The 10,788-nt window shown below is 30.5% G+C and overlaps 3 protein-coding genes across 3 annotated transcripts in view; 1 reads left to right on the forward strand and 2 right to left on the reverse strand.

Annotated features, from left to right (window-relative positions):
• Positions 1 to 5: 5 nt before the first annotated feature.
• Positions 6 to 173, reverse strand: LOTGIDRAFT_142480 (hypothetical protein; the record flags this gene model as incomplete). The annotated part of the gene is made up of 1 exon (XM_009052398.1): positions 6 to 173. A coding segment is annotated over one exon (168 nt), but the record flags the coding sequence as incomplete, so codon positions are not given.
• Positions 174 to 2,137: 1,964 nt separating this feature from the next.
• LOTGIDRAFT_238973 (hypothetical protein) lies at positions 2,138 to 5,143 on the reverse strand (the record flags this gene model as incomplete). The annotated part of the gene is made up of 4 exons (XM_009052399.1): positions 5,131 to 5,143; positions 3,273 to 3,380; positions 3,056 to 3,121; positions 2,138 to 2,876 (listed from the first exon to the last, which is right to left on the reverse strand). Exons 2-4 carry the CDS (start codon positions 3,341 to 3,343, stop codon positions 2,138 to 2,140), a joined length of 876 nt encoding a protein of 291 aa, XP_009050647.1. The 5' UTR covers positions 3,344 to 3,380; positions 5,131 to 5,143.
• Positions 5,144 to 5,413: 270 nt separating this feature from the next.
• Positions 5,414 to 10,788, forward strand: part of LOTGIDRAFT_238974 (hypothetical protein) — a 6,306-nt gene continuing 931 nt past the window's right edge. The window contains exons 1-7 of the mRNA XM_009052400.1: positions 5,414 to 5,679; positions 6,143 to 6,265; positions 8,077 to 8,155; positions 8,687 to 8,895; positions 9,058 to 9,246; positions 9,450 to 9,602; positions 9,968 to 10,091. Coding sequence (XP_009050648.1) covers positions 5,512 to 5,679; positions 6,143 to 6,265; positions 8,077 to 8,155; positions 8,687 to 8,895; positions 9,058 to 9,246; positions 9,450 to 9,602; positions 9,968 to 10,091 — 1,045 coding nt within the window. The 5' untranslated portion in view covers positions 5,414 to 5,511. The remainder of the gene's footprint in view (positions 5,680 to 6,142; positions 6,266 to 8,076; positions 8,156 to 8,686; positions 8,896 to 9,057; positions 9,247 to 9,449; positions 9,603 to 9,967; positions 10,092 to 10,788) is intronic.

Below are 10,788 nucleotides of genomic sequence, written 5' to 3' on the forward strand. Positions count from 1 at the left end.
ATAAGGGTAGGTTTGTGTATATAGGGGTAAGGTTTGTGTGTATAAGGGTTAGGTTTGTGTATATAAGGGTTAGGTTTGTGTATATAAGGGTTAGGTTTGTGTGTATAAGGGTTAGGTTTGTGTGTATAAGGGTTAGGTTTGTGTGTATAAGGGTTAGGTTTGTGTGTATAAGTAAAAATTGTACTAGAACATCATTGTAATTTTCTTTCTCAAATCTCAAATCCATCTGTAAATCACCACCAACTGTAATTAATTATCTGTAATCTAATGTGGATATTTCTCATAGATACTGGGGCGGACACTAAGAATTTATTGAAAAATATAATAACCTCAATCTCTGGGATAGATAAGGGTAAGGAAGGAAACAACTGGGAAAATATATTTCCCTATAGTGAAATGGTTTGAGGGCCATCAGTCTCCGAATCCACCATTTTGACATTTATTATTATAAGTATAACAAGCTACATTTACAAGATTGTGTCTACCACCACGATCTTGTCTAGCTAGACAGATCTGGCCCTTCTCGTTACTCAGACGTGATTTATAGACGGATATTGGGAGTATTTAAAATAATTCAAATATTTTGCACAAAAATTTCCAATCTCAAGGTATCTATATTAGATCATTAGATATTAGAGAACTTAAAGATGGGTTTCCTTATTTTTTAGCGTCCAATCAAGCAAACTATTTGTTTAATTGGTGTTTCTAATAAATTATCATGTATTCTTAACCATCATAAATGTCCATGTTTGTACAGTCTGGATAACAAAAAAAGACTTTTTGACCTTTCTTGATCAGTAACTCATTGGAATTCTGCTGGTAATTCTCTTCTAATTTAGCTAATTATGAATTAATTAAAGACATGCGAGACAAACTGGTATTTTGTCATAAGAACACCTCTACTTTCTATTCAGTAGTATAAGACTTTTTATTTTCATAAAGGAACCTATCTTTAAACAGAGTCACCGTAAGATTATTATCATCTGGGTCTTGTAAAAAAAAAAAATTCATTCTGTGAGAATTTCTTTATCTATTTACAAGTTGAAGAAAAAGTAAACAATCAATCAAATTATAAATAATTAATTACAATGTTATACACAAACAATTAAATAAATACTGCACAATTATTGTGAAAATAGTCTTATAGTCACCCAGTGTCTGTATATTTCTCATGAAAATAAAGTTCTTTTAGCAAAAACTCACTTCAACTGGTGAGATGATATTCTGAACGTGAAAAAAAAAATCAGAGTGTCATTTTTTTCTGAACATTTTTTGGAGATGAAATCCGCTTAATTACTTTTAAAATTTTAATTACCTTGTTATCAAGTCAAGTGAGTTTTATAAACAACAAAAAACTCTCAAAAATACAAAACTACCTGCACAAAAACTCTAAGAAATCACACAGCATAACTTTCAATATCGAATACACACAGAGAGCTGAATTCATCTGTACCACACACTGTCCTTTATATTAACACTATTATCAATTATTTCACAATTATATATCAAAACAAAATAAATATTAGAAAATCATTGTAATCTAAAGCTAAGATATCTAGAGCTTGAAATACAAAACTCAAATTGATCGAAAAAAAAAAAAACATAATAGAAATTAATTACACAATGGTGGAGGATGATAGAAATATACCCTCAATAATCAATTCAAATATAGATTAGATTTATTTCATTTAAAAATAATATTTAAATTATTGTGGTCTAATTCACCCATAATATTGGATTACCTCCCTTATACACTGTTGAGATATTTTAATTTCATATCAAACTAAGAGAATCAGTTTGCTCAATAATACAAAATAAAATGATAACTTGAAGCAAGTAAAGAGATCATTATAATACTGGCAAACTGACAAAATCTTAAGTAACAGAATTAAGATGACAAAAACAGATATTGAATCAAATTTACACTTAAATACTTTATATCAGAAATCCCTTAAAAACAAAAAGGTGAATTTTTGTTCATGTCTAGTTTAATAATGAAATGCAGACTTCAGTAATTTAGACCAGTATTATATAAATATATCAATATATCTGATTGAATGAAGACTGAAATAGCTGGTAAATACAATCAAAATCACTTACTAACAAGAAACAGAAAGATTTTTTCAGAATATATTTTTCAAGTATACATCATTTCTGCCATGACAGACATTTTCTTTGGGATGTGAACAAAATCTTCAAAATATCCTGCCAACTCGTTCACACTTAAATCTTCAATAGTGGCTTCTTGAGAACAACTTTTCTCTACTCTATTAGAATTATCAGTCGAGGTACTGGGCTTTCCAAAAGCACCACCCAAGTCCAAACTCTGTGAATTGGAAGACGTTTGTACATTTCTATGTCCAGTAAAAAAAAATTCACTTGGACTCTTCCCAGAAATAGCATGTTCTGTTTTGGTTTCTACTATTTTAAAGTTTCTCGGACTAAATGTTGAACAGCTTCCAAATATTGGTTCAGTTTTTCCATCATTTTGAACCTGACTTAAAGTATCTTTTTTAATTTTATTTTTTTCAGCTTTAAGGCGCTTTGCTTCGTTTATCTGTAATTTCGCTGCACGGATAATCTGGCGATGATCTTTTTGTGCGTGATGATGATGAAGTTTTAATCTGGCATCCTGAATTAATTTACGTGGACTCCCAAAATTAAATTGTTTATCAGACAATGTGGAAGCATGCTTACTTTTCTCAAATTTACATGAACACATTTTTTTATTGCATTTTTCTTTCCGTAAACATAATCGTTCAAATGATAAACCCCAGTCACCAGGGTATGGTTCTGATCTACGGCTCGGAGAAACTCGATGTTTTGGACGTTTTGTTGATGAATCTTTCTGTTTACAAGTTGATGTTGAAGAACCCCTACAAGGTAGAAAATATAATATAAAATAACAAACAAACTATTTATTATTGAGACATTGAAGATTGTTAAAGATATTAATCTTTCTCTACTTCGAAATAAAGTCCAATTGACTGTAGTATTAATGAAAGGCCTATATTTATTTATTATTAATTAGCCGAGCAATGTAAATAATACTCACCCTAACCAAATATTGTTGATATCAATACAATCATTCTCTTCCCTTTCAGTCACTTCATTTTTCTCCCTGTAATTAAAAATTAACAAAACATCAACAAATAGTTATTAAAACAGTTCATTTATAATTATCAGTTTTTCCAAATGTTTATCCCATTAAAAATCTATATAGTTCACTCCGATAGTAATCAACGTTTATAGTAAGACAGTTTAAAACTCACCATTCCGGATCAATCTTTAATTTTTTAAAAGAATTGTGGATTTCATCTCCTTCTTCCTCATCCCGCGCCATTTTAATATTTTTATTTTTTCCTTCTTTCACAATATTCCTGTAATCAAAATAAAGTTTGTTCTCAAAGAAACCAAATCAAATATTACTTAACTCTAAAATATCACTGGGATATCAAATCAAATATTACTTAACTCTAAAATATCACTGGGATATCAAATCAAATATTACTTAACTCTAAAATATCACTGGGATATCAAATCAAATATTACTTAACTCTAAAATATCACTGGGATATCAAATCAAATATTACTTAACTCTAAAATATCACTGGGATATCAAATCAAATATTACTTAACTCTAAAATATCACTGGGATATCAAATCAAATATTACTTAACTCTAAAATATCACTGGGATATCAAATCAAATATTACTTAACTCTAAAGTATCACTGGGATATCAAATCAAATATTACTTAACTCTAAAATATCACTGGGATATCAAATCAAATATTACTTAACTCTAAAATATCACTGGGATATCAAATCAAATATTACTTAACTCTAAAATATCACTGGGATATCAAATCAAATATTACTTAACTCTAAAGTATCACTGGGATATCAAATCAAATATTACTTAACTCTAAAATATCACTGGGATATCAAATCAAATATTACTTAACTCTAAAATATCACTGGGATATCAAATCAAATATTACTTAACTCTAAAATATCACTGGGATATCAAATCAAATATTACTTAACTCTAAAATATCACTGGGATATCAAATTTTCGTCTACATTGTAATTTAATACTTTTAAGAGCACTAATTTTAACCAGTCAAAGAGTGTCATGTAGGATTAGTTTCTTGAAAACACAACAAATTGTGGGATTGCTAGAGCAATATGATAGCTAGGGTTAGGGTTAGCAATATGATAGCTAGGGTTAGGGTTAGGGGTTAGCAATATGATAGCTAGGGTTAGGGGTTAGCAATATGATAGCTAGGGTTAGGGTTAGGGGTTAGCAATATGATAGCTAGGGCTAGGGTTAGGGGTTAGCAATATGATAGCTAGGGTTAGGGTTAGCAATATGATAGCTAGGGTTAGGGTTAGGGGTTAGCAATATGATAGCTAGGGCTAGGGTTAGGGGTTAGCAATATGATAGTTAGGGTTAGGGTTAGCAATATGATAGCTAGGGTTAGGGGTTAGCAATATGATAGCTAGGGCTAGGGTTAGGGGTTAGCAATATGATAGCTAGGGTTAGGGTTAGGGGTTAGCAATATGATAGCTAGGGTTAGGGTTAGGGGTTAGCAATATGATAGCTTGCCTCATGGATTATACTATCCAACAATTCATTATAATTCAAGAATCTTTTATTACAACAATAGTGAATAGACAAAGATTGTGGTAGAAAAGTTGTTAAGAAATTGTAGTCTTAATTCATTTAGACTGAGGTTATACAAATCATTTCATACTTATCCTTATTCCTTATCAATATCATTATACAACCAAATCTCAATTAGAGCTTTACTATTTATAGTATTCATTCCATTTGAACACAAGAAAGAGTTGACAACTAGATATAATGATTAAAACCTATTCACACAATCCAACAATCGCCAATAGAACAATTTACTTGAGAAAAGTATGTTACATTCTGACGAAATGCCAAAATACTTACAGCTGGGTGACACCATCATAAAACGTAAACAACGCAGTTTGGACTGAAATACCCAGGAAAGCTGGACAAACGTGGAAATATGTCTATTTCAATTCATTGCAACATTTAGAACGTGGTTTGTTTCAACCGTTGCCACAATCGAAAATTGGAAAATTTGAGAATTACCTTTAGATTTCGTGGAGTTTGTCGATGACTAAGACAAATTTCTTTCCTTCCGACGCCATTAGAAACATAAACCGATGACGTCATGGACAAATATGGGCGTACAAATTTTGTACAAAAAATACTTTTTTAAATTGATGCTGATATTTTTTCTTCATTTTGAGAAGAAAAGACTTTGCGGAATAAATTTGATAAAATATAAATCGGAGAGAAAAAAGTAAAATAATCAGTTTTGAAGAACACGTAAAGTGATGACGTAAGCAGCAGGCGACGTCAGCATGAAGCTCTAAAACTACCCAAGCACCTATGTTGTGAATTCATTTGACTATTTTTCCATATTTTTACGTTTAACTCTAAACTTTTTCAGTTAATTCTTTCAAATTCATGATGGAAATTATGGAGGTAATGTCTATTCATGTAGCATTGCCTGTAATTGGGGTTTTGATTTGTGCTTTTCTTGTTTTTGCGTTTGGATTTCGATCCCCAGTCCAACCTCCCAGTTTTCATTTCTCAGAAGATAAGAAAAACCAGAAGAAAACTAAAAAAACTAAGGTTGGTTTCAGATTTTCTTTAATGCTTTACATATTTTTGATTTATGGCATTTTGTTTTGTATGAATCTTTATTTGGTTATACAGTAGAAGCTTGTAGAAGTTGATCTCCAACCTGGCAATGCCAATACTAATGGAAGTAAACTCATACACATACAACACTTTGTCAAGTATCAGCATTTCAACAGTTTAAACATTTACAAAGTTTTATTTACTTCTGGGTATTGTAGAATATTTTTGTTTCTAACATATTACTTTGTAGGCTATGAGATTAGAATAAGTTAACTAGTGGAAAACTTTATATAAGATTCTGATTAATGTTTCATTGACCTGATTTAAGCTGTTTAATTCTCTTTGAAAGTTGGTCTGAGTTGCTCTGATTCTGTTGTCTCGTACAATTCTTTTCTTACTGGTTTTGAAAACTTTTTGATTTCTAATGATTTTGATTTGTTTGATTTGGATTTAGGGTAAAGGACAGACCAATGGTCATGTTGTTCAGGTAAAAGAAGAAACACCTAAAACATTGACACCGAAATCTTCACGACAAAACACCAGTAATAAACCCAAATCACCAACTAATGAGAAAAAGGTAATATTATTATAAGTTAAGTGGATTGTGAGGTTCCTTAACTTTTTATATGTGTCGGGGACCCTGTTTAAGTACAGAACTGTACTATGTAAAGCTCTGTTAAATTACAGAACAGTAGAGTGTAAATCTCTGCTAAACTACCGACTATTAAGATGTAAAACTCTGTTAAATTACAAAATAATAGAATGTAAAACTCAGTTAGCTTGTTAAAGAACATAACAGTAGGATATAAAGCTCTTGTCTTCTTAATAAAGTACAAAACCGTAGGATGTAAAACTCTGTAAATAAACAGTAAATATATTATATGATATCAATTGGTATATATCAGTGTTATAATATTTATTATATATAGATATGTAACAGGTTTGATACATACTTTTATATATTATAGATTCATATGTATTTTACTTCATTAATTAATTTATACAGACTTTTAGTAAACAGTGATATATGTAATATGACATTCCTATAATATCAATATATATATATATATATATATGGTAATGAAATGTAGGTCTATAAATGTTCTGGATATGAATTAGTTATATAATTAGAATCAGATTGATTGAAATATTAATTTATATATACTGGTATATTATATTATATTATCCCAAGATATATATTAACACAAGATATATGTATACTCCATAGTAAATCTCTTGAATTATTAGTTATAATCAATATATATATGGTCAACAGCTTGGAAAGTGAAAAGATTTAAAAAAAAGTTCAGTTTTGTCAGATCTTTAACATGACACTCTGTTAGATTAACATGACATGATGTCCTGGTTTGAATTTATTTTAATTAGCTCAACTACAGCAAGACTCAAAATGATTTCATTTCATTAGCTCTGACAGTTAGATTAAGAACAGCATTAGCTCTGACAGTTAGATTAAGAACAACATTAGCTCTGACAGTTAGGTTAAGAATTAGCTCTGACAGTTAGATTAAGAACAGCATTAGCTCTGACAGTTAGATTAAGAACAGCATTAGCTCTGACAGTTAGATTAAGAACAGCATTAGCTCTGTCTGACAGTTAGATTAAGAACAGCATTAGCTCTGTCTGACAGTTAGATTAAGAACAGCATTAGCTGTCTGACAGATTAAGAACAGCATTAGCTCTGTCTGACAGTTAGATTAAGAACAGCATTAGCTCTGACAGTTAGATTAAGAACAGCATTAGCTCTGACAGTTAGATTAAGAACAACATTAGCTCTGACAGTTAGGTTAAGAATTAGCTCTGACAGTTAGATTAAGAACAGCATTAGCTCTGACAGTTAGATTAAGAACAGCATTAGCTCTGACAGTTAGATTAAGAACAGCATTAGCTCTGTCTGACAGTTAGATTAAGAACAGCATTAGCTCTGACAGTTAGATTAAGAACAGCATTAGCTCTGTCTGACAGTTAGATTAAGAACAGCATTAGCTCTGTCTGACAGTTAGATTAAGAACAGCATTAGCTGTCTGACAGATTAAGGACAGCATTAGCTCTGTCTGACAGTTAGATTAAGAACAGCATTAGCTCTGTCTGACAGTTAGATTAAGAACAATAGGAGAGTAATTTATTAAGTTGTTGTATAGACTAGACTAGACTATATCATATATGAAGATAATACAGCTCACCAGGTGTCAGTTTTACACGTTATTTTTATTGATCTGTAACGTGATGTATAATAAAACTAGAAATGTATTAACCAGATGTTAATTTCTATTTCGTGTTTGGGTAACATATTACCTTTACATCTTATTTACATAATTTACATCTTATTTACATCTTATTTACATAATTTACTCTTTTATTTTAAATTAGAACAAGAAATCAGAGAAATCTAGTAGAACTGTAAGTGAGAAACTAAAACTAAAACAAGAGGAAGTTATACAAGATGATAGTAAGTATATAACATAATCTAGAATTTGTAGTTTAGCAGAAAAACAAAGTGTTTTTTATATTTCTTACCTCATCCATGTTACACTGTAAATATATATATGTTTTATGGAATTTTCCATGGTTTTTCTACCTTATGTAATCTTGTATATAATTTCTAGTTTATTGGGACGTATTGAATATTAGACTTTTGTCTAAATGGGTTGCATCAATAAAGTGAGATCAACCTTTGTCTATCCCTATAGCAATAAAAATGCTTACAAGCAAGACAAATCTGGTCCAAAGTATGACAAAATTGAGAGTATAAGTTGTATAGTAGTTGACTCCTCCATAGATGCTATTTAGAGGTGTTTTGAAAAGAGTTCATGAAGGATACCACCACTATTATACAGGTTAACATCATGAGATACAATCATATCAATTTATGCCTGATCAAACAAATTATAACCTTCTATAGTTAGCTAGAAATATGTATAGTTTTGTCCCTACTGATGTCTTGTTACACCCCAGATGACTGGTGATTGTTTGTTTACAGTGGGATGGAGTGTGGCTATATCCAAGAAGAAAGATAAAATAAGAAGTAAGAGAGAAGAAAGAGAGAAAGAATCAGAAGGGGAGAATAAACTGACTCTTGAAGATATTGGATTTGATTCTAAACCAGAAGATATACCAGCCGAGGTTCCAACTGCTCAACAAGAAACTCCCCAGGAACAGAGAACATCCAAGAAAAAGAGACAATCCAAGGTAATGGTGAGGGCAAAGGCAATTAATGGTAGACTGATGTAACTGTCTTGGTGAAATTTCTCTCATTGCACACTGCATGACATAATCTTCCCTTGTTGTTGATATAGAATAGCAGGATATTTCAATTGTTATATTGATAACATTATATTTTATGAATTGTAGAAATCAGAAGGTGAGACAGTAGCTGAGGAACCACCTGTAGAAGATGTTGTCCCTACCCCACCAGAACCTACCCCAGACCAACCTGAGGTTAAAACAGATGATAAACCTGCCCCAGCACCAGCTAGTAAAAAATCTAAAAATAAATCTGAAAATAAGGAAGAAGAGAAGACTGATATAAAACCTGCTCAAGTAAGTTCACCTTCGTATTCTCACAACCTGGTTTTCCTCTTTCATTGATTCAGTGATGACATGGAAAAATCGTCTAGTGGTTTGATGGGACAATAAACAGAGACCCCGTGTGCTTACAGGCTGTGTATGTTAAATGAACCCCGACAGTTTGAAATATATAAATAGTAAGCTGATATTGATATTAAAATATTTTTTATTTACAGGAGCCTGCACCTAATAAAAATACTAAGAAAAGTAAAAGTAAAAAATTGAGCCCAGATGCAGAGGAATTTCAACCTATGGTGTATGAAAATAAACCGAAAACACAGGCCAGTCCTAAAAAGCCTCGAAATAAAAATAGTTCCAACACTCAAGAGGTGGGCTGACATTTCTAGATAAATTGATAGATGTAGTTCTTGTACAGCAGTTGTCACTCCATGATGTCCTGTCATAATTTCCCTCATTCCATACTGAATAGCATGTCTTCAATATGCAAGGAAGTCTACACAGAGGGGCAAATGTTACTTCATAGCATCCAATTTACTAAGAACCCAATGCTAGCTGTCAGTCAAAATGTCACATGATTGAGAAATTCTTCATAAATGGCCACCTCATAGAAAATTCAAACAATGCTGATTGGATGAAAAAAGTGGTTTATGAAATTCTGTCTGATCACAGTTAGAGGAAGTGAATAAAGCTACCTCCATTGTTAATTAAACATAAATACTGTGTTATATTACAGTCAGAAGAAGTGAGTAAAGATGAAGAGATAAAAGAAGTCATTAAACCAGTTGTAAAAGAAATAGAAGAAAAAATAGTTGAACCTGTTGAAAATATAATAAAAGAAGAAAAAAATAAATTAGAAGGTAAAACTTCATTTCATTATGTCTTTATAAATTTGGCAATGATCTTTCTTTGATTATCTCTACTCATTTACTGTTGGGTTGATTGGAATAATAATTCTTATTAAGACATTTATATACAGCTTTAAATGAGGGAAAAAAGACCCAGATTAGAACCTGAGACCATCATTTGTTTTCAACATAACTAAACAATAAACACTTCACTTAAATAAGTTAAATAATTGATGATAAGTTAAATAATCGATGATAAGTTAAATAATCGATGATAAGTTAAATAATTGATGATAAGTTAAATAATCGATGATAAGTTAAATAATTGATGATAAGTTAAATAATCGATGATAAGTTAAATAATCGATGATAAGTTAAATAATTGATGATAAGTTAAATAATCGATGATAAGTTAAATAATTGATGATAAGTTAAATAATCGATGATAAGTTAAATAATTGATGATATGTTAAATAATCGATGATAAGTTAAATAATCGATGATAAGTTAAATAATTGATGATAAGTTAAATAATTGATTTAAATAATTGATGATAAGTTAAATAATTGATGATAAGTTAAATAATCGATGATAAGTTAAATAATTGATGATATGTTAAATAATCGATGATAAGTTAAATAATCGATGATAAGTTAAATAATTGATGATAAGTTAAATAATCGATGATAAGTTAAATAATCGATGATAA

The sequence above is a fragment of the Lottia gigantea genome (assembly GCF_000327385.1).
Source record: "Lottia gigantea unplaced genomic scaffold LOTGIsca_181, whole genome shotgun sequence".
NCBI classification, from domain to species: Eukaryota; Metazoa; Mollusca; class Gastropoda; family Lottiidae; genus Lottia; species Lottia gigantea.